General features: G+C 33.8%; 1 protein-coding gene across 1 annotated transcript in view; it reads left to right on the top strand.

The window, feature by feature from the left end:
* The window catches only part of LOC129218867 (uncharacterized), a 191,709-nt gene that overhangs the window by 115,194 nt on the left and 58,738 nt on the right, over positions 1–17,777 (top strand). Inside the window, exon 15 of the mRNA XM_054853188.1 lies at positions 7,897–8,057. Coding sequence (XP_054709163.1) covers positions 7,897–8,057 — 161 coding nt within the window. The remainder of the gene's footprint in view (positions 1–7,896; positions 8,058–17,777) is intronic.

Below are 17,777 nucleotides of genomic sequence, written 5' to 3'. Positions count from 1 at the left end.
ACCAATTCCACTTAAAGACAAATTCTTGACTAGCAATTTCTTAAGTCCCAAGAAATATGCTAATTTTTACGTCATGAGATTTATATCAGAGCATGAATCACTTAACGAAGTCACTTCCACGCAACTGTTGCCCTTTCCTAAAACAAACACATTTAATTTTGTCATCAAATTACCTATTTGTTGTGTGCGAGATACTAAAGTCGCACTTGTTTTGCTGTCAAATTTACTTTGCTGACCTACAGAAACAGTAGAACTTCCTTGCGAGGAGTCCGAAAGGTTACGTAAATTGCGACCTTCTGAGTCAGAAACAATTATGGTATGATAAACTTCACCTAAACAATCATGCAACAAGGTATTATGTTTGCCTTTGCAAACAGAGCACACATATTTTGATTTACAGATCCCCACATGAGCATTAAGGCAATTTTTGCAAAGTCCTTTTTGCTCCACAAATTTCAATTTTTCAGATGCACTCATGTCATGAAATCCAACGCACCAAAACAATGTGTGGTTTTTACACAAAACACATACCCTCGGTTTATTATTTTTATTTTGAACTATAAACGCTTTGCTTTTTTGCGACGAAGGGCCAAGGTTTTTAAGAGGTTGTTTAATTTGTGTATTTTTACTCACGGTTTCTAATATTGACACCCTAGTTTCAAAAAAGTCTAGCAATTGATCGAAGCTTTCAACATCTTTACCTTTAAGAGACATTTGATACTGTTTAGAAGATTCTTTATCAACCTTTTGTAAAAATAAATGAGACAAAAGTATTTCTGATAGGTTATTTTGATCAAATTCTAGCACCTTTAAAGCGCATAGATTTTTTTTGAAATTATCTATTAAATTTCGTAATTCTTTTGGAGATTCATTGTTTATTTTTTCTAGGTTGAATAAATTTTGAATATGGGCATTGACAACAAGTCTTTTATTTTCAAAACGGGAAGTTAAGGCATTCATTAAAGAATCGTAAGTGTCTTCCGAGGTTTGCAAAGACTGAGCTTGACCTTTTAACGCAGATTTAAGGTAAAATAGCTTTTGCGTGTCATTTAATTGCTCGTTTTCATGGATTAAGGCTTTGAATTGCGTAATGAAATTTTGAAATTCCTCATATTTGCCGGTAAAAATGGGTAAGGGAATTTCTGGCAGTTTATATTTAGTTTTAGTGATAGGTACATTCTGCGTAGCCGATACATTAGTACTAATCTGAGAATTGGCGTTTTTATGAATTTGAGAGAGGAGAGCTCGGATTCTTAACCTCTGCATTCTCAACCGAAATTTCAATTTCTTCAAATGCCTGAAGGTTTTCCGTTATGTCAACGCTATCCGATAGCCCAAGTACCTCTGTTTGAAGGGTCTTCAAATCTCTTAGAATTTCTTTCAGGGCTTCTAATTTGACTGTCAGTTGAACTTCAGTTTCTTCTTCCAAATCAACAGTATTTAGGAAATTTTCAATTCTTGTAACTCTTCCTTTGAGAATTCCTCTTTGACGGTTTATCATAGTTGGAACTTTCTCTATGACGGTTACCATATTTTCGGTATTTCTGTCCGGCTAGGCGGACCACTTTGGTAAGGTTCACTGGTTGAATATAGTGGACTGTATTTTTAAAAAGGTAAATTGATAAAACGAAGGTAGAACATTTTTTATTAAGTAACTAAAACATACTGTATAAACAAATCTCGGTGTACCTGCACCGGAGTCTTCAGGTAACGACTGCCGAAGCAGAATGAGCGAGCCTTTTAACAACTGCGATGGCGCCACATGCGCATTACTTCTTGAGTTGAGATGTAACACAAAGTATGCACTAAAAAAACACTAAGTCCCTACCCCTATTGCTCCCCCCCCCCGCCACGTCCGAAACATTGCAAAAGCAGCATTATGATTATACGCTTACAGCTCGAAAATTAATGATGATACCGAAGTATTCCTTTTTTTTTATTTTACTTCTTACAGTATTATAAACCAGTGGTGCCCAACTTATGGCCTGTGGGTCACATCCGGGCCATGAAACTGATCAGCGTTAACCGTTGTTTTGCAAAATGTTACAACTCGAGGACTATGTTGCAACTGGTTTCTAAAAAACAGGTTGCATTCAAAAAGAAGAAAAAAGCATCAAGTTTTTATAACTACATTTTCTTTAATAAGGGGTCATCTAACAGTGTGTTGGCTTGGTCTGAAATATTGTTACAATGCATTCCACTACAGTGTTCACACATAGACGTAAAATCGAACCCAGTTTTACCACAGCTACAGTTAGTAACACAATGTTTTACATTTGCAAGACATGAGTAGGAGAATTTCACTTGGAGCAGAGGTAATTGTCATGATCTTAGGAATCAGTCTGTTGCTTGAAATATATTTCCAAACCCATTTTTCTGCTGGAATTTTAAACCTAACCAAGTTTGAAAAAAAGTTGTGTGATTTATCAAAACTTCCACCAACTTCAGATGTCACTCGTCAACATCTTTTTAAGGTCTCCACCAGAGTTTTTAGGGTCAACACCAGATTCAAACTTGGTTAGGTTTTAAACGTCCCCCAGAATAGTGGGGTTGGCATTATACTTCATGCAACAGACTGATTCCTGAGTTCATGAAGATTACCTCTGCTTCAAGTGAACTTCTCCAATTAATATCTTGCAATTGAAAACATTATGTGTTTCAAACTGTATCACTCGTAAAGCTAGGTTCGATTGCACGTCTATGTGTGGACACTCTAGTGGAATAAACTGTAACAATATTTCGGACCAAACCAACAAAATATTAGAAGATGACCCCTTATATAAGACTTAAAAATATAGCCAAAAGTAATATTAAACGTTAATAATATCCGCTGCGAGAAAATAATCTCCATTAAAATATATTGTTCCTGATTTATTTAAAGCTTAAATAGTTAGCCAAGCATTAACATTATTTTGTAGACTATAGCCGAAGCAAACAAATTATAAACTTTTGTAACAAATAATTGCATTATGGTAGTAAAAACTTTAAGTGAACATCATTACATTGTTGATCCATTTCAAGAAAATGATTGTTATCATATTATTATCTATAAATTTTGTTCAAACATTTCTTTTCAAGACGTAATGATAAAAAGCTATTAATTTGTTGAAGTTACTTTTTGGTTTTTGTTGTGAGTTTTCTGCTTATGATTATGTTGGTAAAATGGTGAAACTGAGCTATCTACATAAAAAATGTATGTTTCAGAATTTGTGTATAACAGTGGTCCCCAACAATGTTTTCAGAAACCAATTTATAAATATTTGGCTAACAATTTGTAACATTGTCATTAATCGTGCTCTTCGAGTTGTAACATTTCACAAAAGAATGGGCAACACGAATCAGCTTCGCGGAATAGATACGGCACCTGGGCCTTAGGTTGGGTACCACTGGTTTACAATATTGTTAGGAGTGAAATAAAAAAAGGAACATTCCGGTAACATCATAAATTTTCAAGCTGTACGCGTATAATCATAGTACTGAACTGATCAGTGTGCAATGTTTCGGAAGGAGGGGGGAGGGAGCTGCAAGAGAGGTTAGGGTCGGGACTGTCAAGGTTTTAGTGTACACTTTATGTACTAACATCGTGCAAAAATTCAGCTTTATCCGAATAATTAGTTGCTAAAAGAAAAGCGTATAATCATAGTACTGCTCTTGATGGTCTAAGTGTTTTGGAGAGGTTGGGGAGGAAAGCAAGAGGGGTAGGGGTCTGGACTTTTTGTGTTTTTAATGTTTTCGTTATTTACTAATGTTCTGCCAAAATTCAGCTTTCTCTTAATTAGTTGCGACATGAAAAAAGTATAATCATAGCACTGCTCTTGCAGCGTTTCGGAGCAGGTGGGGGGGGGGGGGAGAGGTGGGGGGTTCGGGACTTTGTGGTTTTTTTAAAGTGAATACTTTATGTACTAACATCTTGGCAAAATTTAGCTTTCCCCTAATTAGTTGCGACAGAAAAAGCGTATAATCATAGTACTGATATTGCAAAGTTTCGGAGGGGGTGGGGGAAAGCAAGAGGGGTAGGAGTCGGGACTTTGGGATTTTTTAGTGTATACTTTATGTACTAACATCCTGCAAAAATTCAGTTTTCCCTAAATTAGTTGCGACAAAGCCTATTTTTTTACCTTCATTGACTCTGCTATTAATGTAATACTTAAAAAATCATGCATATTTTTTGTTTACTTTTTATTTGCACTGTATAGTAAAAAATGGTCACATCAAAAAGAGGGAGATGTGCAGTTGCAATGAAACATTTTCAACAATGAAACTAATGTGCAGACAATTAAAATATAATATCTGTTGCATAAATAGTGAAAGCAGCTGACAATCTAGTGTGTATGTATATATTTATGTATGCACTAGAAGTGCACCAATAAGCAAATTGGCCGATTACCGATTAATTGGCTGTTGATAATCAGCCAATTAATCGGCTCTGGTCGATTAATGATCATAATGATTATTTTTTATGCTATCAATACCTCCGTCACTTTTTTCTTTCTTTCTTTTTTTTTTTGACTTTAGGAACAGTTAGCACTTTATTTCTGAGAGACAATTTTTCTCCTCTTTCTAAATTTTTCAAAAATAATTTCAAAATTTTGTGCAAATTCTTTCAGCCTATTTTAAATTACATTAATAGCATAAAATTTAAAAGCAACTGCAAGGCATATAATATGAAAAGTGTAGGAGATGGGGGGGGGGGGGGACTAAGGAGGGGGATAAATATTTTTTGCATTCCATTTTAAAAGTCCCGTAATTTAATTATTTTTTGCAGTATCGTGTGAACTTCAGCTGTGAGAATTATTTTTGAATATTTCATTCAGTTTTATTCGCTTTCTAAACTATTTGTTTTTGCCCTGTACACTTCAATACTGCAGTTCTAAAGTAACGTTTGCAGCAAATTACATTCATTTATTGTTCATAAATGTGTTCATCAGTTTCTTGTTGAAGGTATGCATAATATTTTTTTCTTGAAAAATATTTTTTCCTCCAATCAATCGGCAAAACTTGGTCAATTATAAATAATCGACAAAGTGTGCAATTATGACCAATTAATCGGTGATTCCCTAGTATGCAGGGTTGCACGGTATTACTCTGCATTAGCCAGCTTGCCGGAAATAAGTGAGGTTGACTAGCATGCTCTGAAATTCGAGTTTTCTGGCATGCCAGATAATGCACAGTTCACTTTACAATTTAAGAAACGTAAATTTTGTAGCTCAGTTCCAGTCCCAATGCAATCCATAACAGGGAAAAAATAGATTAGAGAATCAAATAGTTAGTAAACAGAGAAAGTGCACTAAATTAATCCAGCATAGTACAACAGGTAAAACCTCACTCTGAGAAAGTTCGGAATGAATCGATTGAGAAATGTTTCATGTAGATTTTGCTAGATTTTTCACTATTTTTACCAGTAATTTCAGAACTTGACCTTGTTCACCATCATGTGTCATTTGCTTTATAATTTCCTCAATTTCTTCATAAATAGTTGGAATAATAACCCATATTTAATTCTTTATTTATTTTCGTGCTAAGCGATTTGTTTTTATATATTATCTGCACGGTGTCATTGTCTGTGTCGTGTACACTAAAAGACTGTTTTTGAGATGTTCGAAATTATTTGAAGTTCCTCTCTATTTCTCTTTTATTTTTTTCAACTTTTTATTCCTCCATTGATTAATCAAGAAACACAAAGTCATATGAACAAGCAATTATTAGTTTCTCTGAAACCCCAACAAACCCATATCTTCCAGAATCACTGGTAATCTGTTTTTTTTCTTCTTTTTCCAGGTTCTTAATGTGATCAGCATTTACTTTGGATAACTTTCTTGTTTTTTGATCAATATAAAATTCTTCATCAAATACATTTCGTATTCTATATTGAGGGAGTGTTACTATATTAAAAAGTTTTTTGCCAAGAGTCCGCCATTTGTTTTTATTTTTCTTCTCCATCATTTGTTCACATGTTTATACAATTTGTCGCATTTCTTTTTTATTGTAAGGTATGAAGATGGGAAGCAATCACTGGCATTCCAAACATCAATTAATTCTATTACTTAGTTGCATTTTATTTTATCAGTTTTTCACTTTTTAGTTCTTGATATATCTCACTGCAAAACTTCTGCATTAGTTGATCACTGCGATTTATTTAAGCTAAATGCGTCATCTTCAGTTTGCATTGTTTGAGACTTCAATCCAGGGATGATAGAGGACTCAAGCAAAATTTTCTGAAGACAGTGAAAAGTTTGGAAACTATGAAGAAGTTTGACCCCCATCCCCCTCCCTTCCCCAGAAAAACTCTTCAAATATACATACAAAAATCATTAATAAAAACTATTTTAAAAGTTTTTTTTTTAATAATTTTTCAGTCTTAGAATATGTTGTCAGCAGCTCAAAATTTTCAGAAACGGCATCCCAATTAATCTTTTCGGATCATAAACACCCCTGTTTCAATCATATAATATTAGGCTTATTTATTGGAAATTCTATCTATAAAATAGAGAAAACTATAAGAATTGGCATTCTACTCTTTGTTGATAAAAATATTCCAAATAATTCAGATGGGGTGAAATGAACAGAAAATACATTACATGTATTACTGGGTACGGGGGTAGGAGCTGTTAACATAATTTTTCTAACACATCATATCCTCTATAAAAGTGTACAAAAATCTTTAATATCTACTGCCATTTGTATTGAAAGTATGTTTACATCTATAAAAGTACTTAAATTTATCAAAATAAATGCTTTGAATGAAAACAATTATCTACTCCACTCAATCTTTTAATTCTTTGTAATCAGTTTTTTACTTTTAAAACTACCACTCCATAAATCTTGATCAGGAACGCCTTCATTACGTTTGAGTTAAAAAGATTAGTTATGTTTAATACTACTAGAGCTGATGTTTTTTTAAAACTGATTTGAACAAACTGATGCACTTCAGAACAGAACAAAAGGATTAAAACAGGAAGTTTTGTGCTTCTACTTATGACTGAAGCAAGTAAAATAAATTTTGTATGGTCCCAATTAGGTTCTTCAGTTAAAGATATTTTTGAGGAGAAAATATTTATAAAATGAAAAATAAGGAATATTGATTTCATTCGCTCGTCGCCCAATGTAATGGCATACCGTACAAAATAAGTAAAAAGCTAGAGTTTACTCAGTTTTAATGATACAGAAAAAAGAATACTATTTTTGTGATTAGTAAAACATTTCTAATGAGATGGGGGAGGGGGGTTCAATTTGAAATTTAAAAAACTTCAACAATGCTCCCCCCCCCCCTAAAATGGTACCAGCAGTGGAAACTCCATCTATGGTTAAAGAACCAAAAATATTTTCAAATAAACTAAAAGAGGAATGTATAAGTTCCGAATATTTGCAGAGCATCACAGCACTGGGCTACACGCACCACCTGCTACAGTACAAACAAATAAATAAATGGCTATAAGCTACCGTTTATGCATAAATTTCCTATTTATGCAGAGAAAAAAAACTTGATGTTCCTGAGAAATGCTTGAAAATTTCTATCCATATTGCTCATGAAACAGATCATACAATGCATGTTATATTATGTTTCAATGCATCTCCATATATTTTAAACAGATGCAGTTGTTAGTTCATGTATCACAAGAAAGTGAAAATGTATGAGTTCCTTAAAATAAAAGTTTAATAAAAAAGTTTAAACCTTTTCCCTTTCATAGTCTTGTTTGTGTGTGTGAAGTTAAATGATATGCCAAAGTAGTAATGTAGCATGCATGTTGCTACAGTAGGATTTATGATTTTTGACTAATTGCTTTACATTTCAGTTTTTGTCTGTCAAAAAATTATTAATGAATTCTTCAAGAAATGATGTAGCATTCCGTAAAGATATGTATATTTATGGTGATTCAATTTTTTTCTCTTCTTTAGCTAGCAGACGTATATCTTGCAAAGATTTAGGCAAAGGTGATTGTGAAGGTTTTCTATACAAACAGAAGGAGAAAAGAGGCTTTTTCCCTTCAAGCTATCAGTGGGTAAAGCGATGGATTGTTCTTAAAGACAATTTCTTGTACTCATATCGAGATGTAAATGTAAGCTTTCTTTCTTTCCTTTTGTTGGTTTTTGTTTTAAAAGTTTATATACTATAATCTGTATTTAAAGTTTTCATATTGTATATGCTTAACACAAACATCATTTTTATCAGCAATGTAATTATTACATAGCTGGATGGATGCTTTCTTTTGCTTTTACCAAATGTTACAATATGCTGCTTTTGATTTTCAATTAAGAGAGACTCCAATTACTATGTTTTCCTCAAAGTTTCTACAAAATGTTTCATTCTTTACTGTAGACTGCAAATGGTAATCCATTGTACAGAAAATGCACTCTTTGATTGTTTCTATTATTTTCATTAACATAATTTGTTTAAGAAACCATTTTAAATAAAAAATATTAGTAATCAGTCTAAAAGTGAAAAGAAAGTGAGACAAGATTAGATTCTTCTATTGTAATAGGAACAGAGTCTGAGCTATCCCCTCTTCCTCAGGTAGTAAACTCCTTTTGTTTAACATACCTGCTGAATGAAAATATCAGGAGAGTTGCTGTGAACTAATAGTCCTTAAAGACATTTGATTGTAATCTTTTTGTGGGAAAAGTAATTCCATTCCACTCTGGTTTAATTTTCAAGCAATCATCAGTCTATGATAACTACATACAGCTGCTATAATTTAATAAGATATATATGTGTCAAACCAAAATTCTTCAATTAATTATTGATAGAATTCAGAATATCCAATGATCATTTATATAGTGTTATTATTATTATTATTATTATAATTGAAGACATGCAATTCTATGAGAAAGGCTTTGAGCATCACTGGTGCTGATCTGTTGCAAAATTCAATTGTAATAATCTATGTAGTTATCTTTTTTTTTTGAGCAATCACGATTGCTTATTGCTTTCATTTGACTGCTTTTATTTTCCCACCGTCACCCTCTGCAGCATCACCGTCGACCGGCTCCTCATGATGCTGCTCCTATAGCGAAAGCAGTCTCCAGGTTGCATCCCTTTCCTACACACACGCGCATACATACACAACTACACACACACACACAAAAACACATACACACATACACCTACACACACATACCTCTACACATACATACACCAACTCATACAAACACAGACATACACAAACACATACACACACATACAAAAACATACACACACACATACACACAACTACCCACACATTCATGCCTGCACACACACACAAACACACACACTTACATACACACACACACGTGATTGTGAAAAACATAATTTGAATTCAAGATGACAAAATTCAAATTAATATTTCTTTTTTTTTTCCCTGTTGCAAATTCTGTTCCCCAGTCAAATTTCTATGGGAAACAAATTAATATCAAATCATGGTTTTAAGGCCAACTACGAAATGTTAGAATATTACTTTCTGTAGTGAAATTAAATTGCTTAGTCATCAGCTTTCATCCCTCTTTCTAATCTAATAGTTACTTAAAGTCAAGCAGACAAGCATTCAAACACCGGTCCATTAAATTAATGCATTAAAGTAATTTAGAGAAAGTTTCATGCATGTGGGTTAACGTTGTACCACTTCATATTTTTTAGTATATTTGCCTTCAATATAAACATTTAAAGAGCCAATGCTGCACTCTGTTGCAAGCTTATAACATCGGTTTTCTCCTTTTTATTTTGTAAAAAGGGTTGGCAACACTCTACAAAACTCATTGTATCACTATACCATAATTGCAGTCCATTTCCGCGACAAATACTTGTTTTGCCATCTAGTAATAGAACAAGTTAACTTCTAATTTATTATAGTTGATTGCAAAATTAGCGGAAAAAATATTGACTGGAATTTTGTTAAAACTATTTTTCGAGTACGAAAGTGGTTAATTAAGGATGAAAACTTTTTATCCTTTCTTCAGCGAAGAGAGGATTAATTCTGTTTAAATCAATGAAACTTGCTAACTGCACAAGTTCGTTAGAGATTTTTATAAGTCATTACAAAAGTAATGTAAAAAATATGACATTTAATGCAGTTGTATAGATCATTTGAAGAGCCCTAAAAAGATGTAATAGATAAAATAAAGCTTGCAATCCAAGTTATTTTGTTTTCAGCGGAGGTGGGAGGGTGGATTAACAAGATTGAAAAGAAATCTAAAATGAAAATAAAGGAATTTTTTTTTAGCCTTTTCACTTATCTTTTACAATTAGAAATTTTTGAAACAAATCATTAAAATGAAAACAGTTATATTTTAGATTGTTCTTGGACTAGAATTAAAACAATGACACAGGTATGAAAAATATCAAACGTTGTAAAATGATCAAAAAAAAAAAAAAAAAAATCAATAGCACAACAAAAATTAATTTCATGATAATTCAAAATTTTCTCACTACAGTGATCCAAAAATTAATATTTATAGCCCTATAAGGAAAATATGGCAAAAATTTAAATGAACAAATAAGTTTTACTAAAAAGCATAACTTTTAGTAATGAAAATATCATAGAAAATAAAAAGTTTGATATTTTTCCTGAAAGCAAAACAGAAAATGGATGAATTAAATATAAAATAGCAAATTTGCTAAACTCGTACGGAAGTGTTTCAGGGTTACAAGTAACTCCTTTTTCCTTTCAAGAAAAATGTCAGCTTACAGATTAAAAAACTCTACCTTAGTCCATTTTCTCTGCTCACGTCTTTTCTGCAGTAAAATAATAATAAAAAAGAGTTCCCCGTGACTTCAAAACATGTGTCAGCGAGTTTTTACCAAATTATACTTGAAAAAAAAAATCTTTTGTTGGTACATTTTAGTAGTTCTTATTTTCCACTAAACCATCAGTGAGCACAAAATAATGCCTCAGTATCAAAAATAAATAATAGAAATTATAACACACCGAAATGAAAAAAATGCCTGAAACATAATTAAACAAATAAGTTTTGCTAATAAGTATTACTTTTAGACATGTAAATATCATAATGAAGCAAAGTTTCAAAATTTTCTGAAAAGTAAAAATAATTAAGCAAAGTAAGAGAAAAAGCATAAATCTACTAAAACTCTCGGGCACGTGTTTTGGGTTTACAAGGAGCCGCTTTTTCCTTGCAAAATAGATATGAGCCCATGAATTTAAAGACTCATGGCCAAAAAGGGATTCCCCCCCTTCCTTTATATTAGAAGTTTAGCTAAAGTTCCTTTTGCCTGATTCCCCCTCCCGGTTCCCTTCTCTGTGCATCATGCAAAAACCAAAAAACACAATTTTCTTTTCGCATGTTTCAAGGTTTCCCTTTTCATTTAAATAATTTTCTTCAATCACCTTACATAATCATTGAAAAATTCCTGAAGAGATCATTCAATGCAAATATTTTTTCCCTTCTATGTATCCCAAACCCACCCCCTTTCCCTAAAGTTTATTGTTGAAAATCGTTTTTTCTTCTATTTTTGTTCTTAAATGAATAATCACCTGCGATGTTTTCTTTTTCTTTGCATTATTAGTTTTATCTGCACTATTTTTTTCCCTTATGGTTTCGTGGCACGCATTGCCCTTTGACCAATCAGCACAGTGCATTTCTGCTGAACTTTACTTTAGCGGGAATATTTTGGCTCAAAAACTTTCCACACCGCGTTTTTAGGTTATAGTTATACTTAGCTTTTTTAAGTTACACTCATTATCTTCTCGTTGATTGTCTCTTCTTGATGAATTCATGGTCAAGATTGTACAAATGTCCTTGTGGGACATCTCTCAGAAAGCCTGCTTTTTATAAGCATAAAAAAAAGTGTTTGCTGCATCTTCAAAGCTCAACGAAACATCATAGCAAATTTAATAGTTTCTATGAGTGCCAAAACTGCAGCTATGAAACTAGTTTTCGTCTGAGTTTTTTAGCGCATTTGAAAAGTCTTCATGATATAGAGTGCCATGAAGAAGTTAAAGTATTTGCCAGCATTACAGGTAAGATTTTTTTTCTCATGCTCTTGAAAACATATTGTATTTAATAGCACAATAAAATTAGTTTTGATATATTAGGTGTAGAGAGCGCTTCTTAAAAAAAAAAGTTTCTATATACATTATTAAAAATCTCATTTGTCTTATTTTATCACTTCAAATTTCACATTGATTAGTCTTCATCGTCCAAGAAAAACATAATCTGAAAAATTGATGGTTAGAGATAAGTCTACAATTTTTTTCAATAAAAAGCAAATTGAAGATGTGTTTTTTTTTCTTTTCAACTTTTATTTTTAAGGAAGCCATGAATATTTTGGTTAAGTCCGCAGGTTACGTAGATTTTCTAAGATGGAAAAAAACTGAAAAGCTGTGAAAAATTTGTAAGTAAACATTTTGTGTTAGATGAAATTTTCTAAAGGAATCATTATTTATTTCTAGGAATTTTAAGCAACAAATTTAACATTTTTTAAAAATCTTTGTCTCTTTAGAACTCAGATTTTCTCAAAATTTCAAGTTTTAGTATTGCTCTCTAATTTCAGATCTTGGAAACTTTTTGAAATAAGTACACGCAAAAGTAATTCCCTGATCTAACTATTTTATAGGTACGGCATAAAGTGAAGCATCGTTTATGCGTCGTGACATGGACAGAAGCGTATAAATAAAACGATTTATAATTGAAACATTGACAAATCATTTTTATTTTTAAACTAGTGGTACCCGCACGGCTTTGCCCGTAGTCGAAAATTTAAAGGTCGGCTGTATATTTACAAATAATGGATGATGGATTTCTCGCCAATTGGTTTGCCCATGTTACGATTCCACGTTATAACTTGGTAGTTTACTCATTCATCTTATGATAATTTTTCTTGGGAAAATGTTCTTAAAATTGGAGCAGAAAAAGAACAAAATCGAATTCTCGAAAAATCGCTTCGGGGTGCATACCCCTATGCTACAAACTAATTCTGTGCCAAATTTCATAAAAATCGGCCGAATGGTCTACGCGCTATGCACGTCAGAGAGATCTAGAAAAAATATCCAGACAGAGAGAGGTCTAGAAAGAGAGATATCCAGACAGAGAGAGGTCTAGAAAGAGAGAGATCTAGAAAGAGAGATATCCAGAAAGAGAGATATCCAGAAAGAGAGATATCCAGACAGAGAGAGATCCAGACAGAGAGACTTTCAGCTTTATTATTAGTAAAGAAGTTTAACTCTATTCAAACAAATTTATGCAAATACTTGCCGCCTGCGGCGAACAGCAGGTTCGCCTTTGTACACCTTTACCCTTTATTGCAAGCAGCCACCGACTTACTTGTCATTCATCTTTTTTTTCCAAGATTGCGGCCTTTATCGTCTGTTTAAATAAAGTTGGCTGCAGTATTAAGCAATCTATATCTATCTTTATCAACATGAATATAAAAAAATATTCTCTTTATCTATCTCCAGTTCTGTTTTGAGCCATTCACCTTTTTATGCCAAGAATGCTGCCTGCGGCGACTTCTATCTGCTTATACGATCTGTCTCAAAATATTCTATTTCATCTCTATTTTAACCTAACCACCCATTCCCTAACAAAAACAAAGATTTAAAAAAAACAATCTCATATGTTCCCCGTAGTGGGCTAAAAGTAGCCTTTGCAAAAAAAAAAAAAATCACTGTTTTTATTGCTGAGAGTTCAAGAGCTGAGAGAGACAAAAAAAATTGCATTTTTATTTAGCCCCGTAACTGATTATTGCCATAGATAATGCTAAAAATCCTAAGAAAGCAATGATAGCAAATAAATTTCATGCTTTGTCCAGGGAAGCCTTGATTCAAAATTTTTATTATATTTACTATTAATATTGCTGTTGTAAGGCAACGAATTTTTGTGGGTTTTATATTATATTATTCAGTGTGTGTGTGTGTGGAAATTTACTGTTTTCCATAATAACTTTTTTGAACTAAGTTTTTTAGTAATAAATTATAGCCTATGTTGCTTCCTGATAATGCAGTTATCTATGGTGAAAAAATGGTCAAAATTTGCTTAGTAGTTTTGAAGCTTACCCCGGACATACATACAGCAGTAGCCATTTATGTATATAGATAACAATTGTAAGGCTCTAACAAAATTTTGTGTGTAACTAATTTAAATAACTAGTTCAGAAAAGTTTATATTAAAGAGATTAATTGCATTTTTAAGTAAAACTTTTACGTGAAATAAATTAACCAAATTTTCTGTTTTCGTGAGTTTTTATCTTTGCTTTCTATTTCTTTAATTGTTACGACTTTGAACGGCAGTGCTAAGTTTCAGCAAAGTCATTGAAAATTATTTGTGTATTTCGGAGATTCTTTTTTGCCCCAACTTAGAAAGTCTCAAAGACACTTGTAGTGTATATGCTTTGGTTGTGGGTTCATGTTAGGGTGCTCAACAAACAATATCATTATGGATACATCACTATTTATTCTTACTATGTACACTAGGCAAAAAACGCACATTCTATTTACAAATCCATCCATGCTCTGCCGCTCTCCTCTAGTCTCGTTTACCCCGAGTCCCCGTTCTAGTCTCGAACGCAGTTCTATCAGAGATCGGGAAACTCCGATATCCTCGAAAGCAGACACCACATCCCTCCCCACTTATTTAGAGATCTAATCTCTGGGGAGTCTTGCGGATTCGTGTAGATCTCCTCAGTTCAGGTTGGTGTGAGTCCAAGTCCTGATTCACCGGTGGTGTTGGGATTGTGTTTCTGGACAGCACCAACGTTCCAGGTCTAGCAGGTGTAGTCGGCAAAACTTCAGTTTCTTTACTAAAGTCATTGACCACAGACCGCGGTTGTGGATTCACATCCTTCGAAGTAGCTGCTACATACGGTTCATAAATCACTGGAGAAGACTGTACCTCACTCCCTACTGCTCTCATTTGGTCAATATGGCGGCGTATCAATGTTCCTTGCACATCAATAGTGTAATGCAGCACACCGTCCTTGTTTATCAGTGTGCCAATTTTCCATCGGCGATTTGCCGATCGGTAATCACGAATAGCGACTCTGTCCCCTATCTCAAAACTTCTGTCCTTGAAATGGGATGAATCCTTTTGGATACAATCTTCAACTCTTTGCTTCAGATTGGGACGAACTAGATCAATCCTAAGAATAAATAAATACCTTTGTGCTGAACAGTAAAGTAAGACAAAACAACGTTAGAAGAAGCACAAATTTGTAAATTACAAATTGTGCTTCTTCTAACGTTGTTTTGTCTTACTTTATAGATCAATCCTGGTTCTAATTTCTCTCTTTAGGAAAAGCATGGCTGGACTTTGCAAGGTTGTCAAATTAGGTGCTTTCCTATAATTCATTAGGAATGTGCTAAGTTTTTGATTAATGTTTCCAGGATGACTCTGCATGGCTCTTAGAGCTTGTTTAACAGTATAAACGTACCGCTCAGCTTGCCCGTTACTTGAAGGCTTAAATGGCGCGCACGTCCTGTGCTTAATTCCATTGTTCCTCGCAAATATTTCAAATTTGCTAGATGTGAATTGAGGACCATTGTCACTCACCATAGCGACAGGCAGGCCGTATCTGGAAAAAGTCTCTAAGGCATTCAATTGTTTTGAAAGAGTTTGCTGCTTCAAGGGAAAGACCTCTAGCCATTTCGAATGTGCGTCTACTATTATAAAGAACATTCGTTCAAAAATAGGGCCAGCAAAATCAACATGAATGCGCTCCCATGGAGCACTCGTATATTCGTAATGATGAACCTTTGCCTTTACTGGGTCTGATTTAAATTTAATACAATCGGGACAGTTTTTTGTGACGTTTTCAATATCGTCATCTATTCCCTTCCAAAAGACATAGGATCTAGCGATGGCCTTCATTTTAACGATTCCTAAATGGCCTTAATGTAACTCATCAAGAATCTTAGATCTGAACTTCTTTGGAAAACTACCCTCTGTCCATTTAGAATACAGTCATCTTGTAAGGTATATTCGGCTTCCCTACCTTTTAGACTTTCACCCAATTTTAATTTCGAAAGACGAGTACTTAATTCTTCATCCGCACGTGTTTCTTTAGCTATCTCTTTAGCGGTGATTGGTAACATTTCTATTTGAGTGAGTTGGAAGATGTCTACATCATCCATAATTTTCAAATCTTCGGACTTAAGAGGTAGACGCGAAAGACAGTCGGCATTACCGTGTTCTTTAGTGTTTCTATACTTTACATCGAACTGATATGCCTGTAATATCAGCACATAATGCAACAGTCGAGTAGCTGTGAGGATAGGAAGTCCACTTTTTGAATTGAATATTGCCACCAAGGGCTTATGGTCTGTCACCAAGGTGAACCGTCTTCCTTTTAGATAAAGATAAAACTTTTTGACTGCCCAAACTATTGAGAGAGCTTCCTTGTCAATCTGGGCATATTTCTGCTCCGTGGCAGTAAGTGTCATCGATGCGAACGCTATTGGCCTTTCAGTTCCATCAGACAAAACATGGGAGAGCACCGCTCCAAGACCCACAGGAGAGGCATCTGTAGCCAGAGTTAACGGCAAGGTGGGATCATAATGCATTAATATTCTATTTGAACATATTACCTGTTTAATTTTTTCAAAAGCATTTTGGCAATTTTTCGACCAATTCCATTTGACCTCCTTTTTTGTCAAGTTGTTTAAGGGATGAGCCAATGTTGCCAAATTTGGACAAAATTTACCATAAAAATTAACCAAGCCCAAAAAACTCTTAACATCTTGGACGTTTTTTGGAGTTGGGGCGTTCGTAATTGCCAAAATTTTTTCATCGGTTTTATGCAGTCCTTGGGCATCAATTTTGTGGCCAAGGAATTTAATTTCATCTTGAAAAAACTTGCTTTTAGCTAAGTTCAATTTTAAACCGTGTTGTTTGCATTTCTTAAAGAATGTTTCCAATGCTTTTAAATGTGACTGGTCATCCAAACCAGTTACTCTAGCATCGTCCATGAATATTTTTATCCCCTCAATACCAAGAAATAATCCCTCAACATAACGTTGCCAAATGGCAGGGGCAGAATTTAGCCCATACATCAACCGTTTCCAAACGTATAACCCCTTATGGGTATTTAGGGTTAATAAATGTTGGCTCTCCGGATGCACCCTCATCTGCAAATATGCATGGCTAAAATCCAGTTTCGAGAAATGTTTACCCCCATTAAGACATGTAAATATTTCTTCCAGTTTTGGCAACGGGTGTTGTGGTACTTCCAAATTAGGGTTAAGTGTTACAGAGTAGTCGGCGCAAAGCCTAATGGAACCATCTGTTTTAACAATGGGTACAACTGGTGTTGCCCATTCTGAAGTATCAACCTTTTCAATGATACCCTCCTTCTCAAGCCGATCGATTTCCGATTCAACTCTATTTTTTAACGCGAAAGGTACGGGTCTTGACCTACAAAATATAGGTTGAGTATTAGGTTTTAAATTCAGCTTTACCTCATGATTATTTATTTCACCTAATTTGCCGTCAAAAATTTCCTTATACTCTTCCAGCAATTTTTTAAAACTCAATTCGTTAGAAGTTTTTAACGTTTTAATGGCACTCCAATCAAGATTGATTTTATAGAGCCATTCCCGGCCGAAAATTGTATCCAAATTTTCCTTCACAATGTATAAATTCAAATCCGATTTTTGGCTTTGGTATTCCACTTTGACTGTGACGTAACCTAAAGGTACTAGTTTATCACCTCTATATGTTTTAAACACTAAATTTGTAGGCAGAATCTCTTTATTTGAAATTTTTCTAAATTCCTTAATGCACATTACAGAAACTGTTCCTTCCGTGTCAAGTTCCATGTTAACAGTTTTGTTCTCAATTTTAACTTGAACCAT

This window comes from Uloborus diversus, chromosome 3 (assembly GCF_026930045.1).
Source record: "Uloborus diversus isolate 005 chromosome 3, Udiv.v.3.1, whole genome shotgun sequence".
Taxonomy (NCBI): domain Eukaryota; kingdom Metazoa; phylum Arthropoda; class Arachnida; order Araneae; family Uloboridae; genus Uloborus; species Uloborus diversus.
The sequence above is the reverse complement of the archived record's forward strand: the minus strand, read 5'-3'. Positions and strand labels throughout refer to the sequence as shown.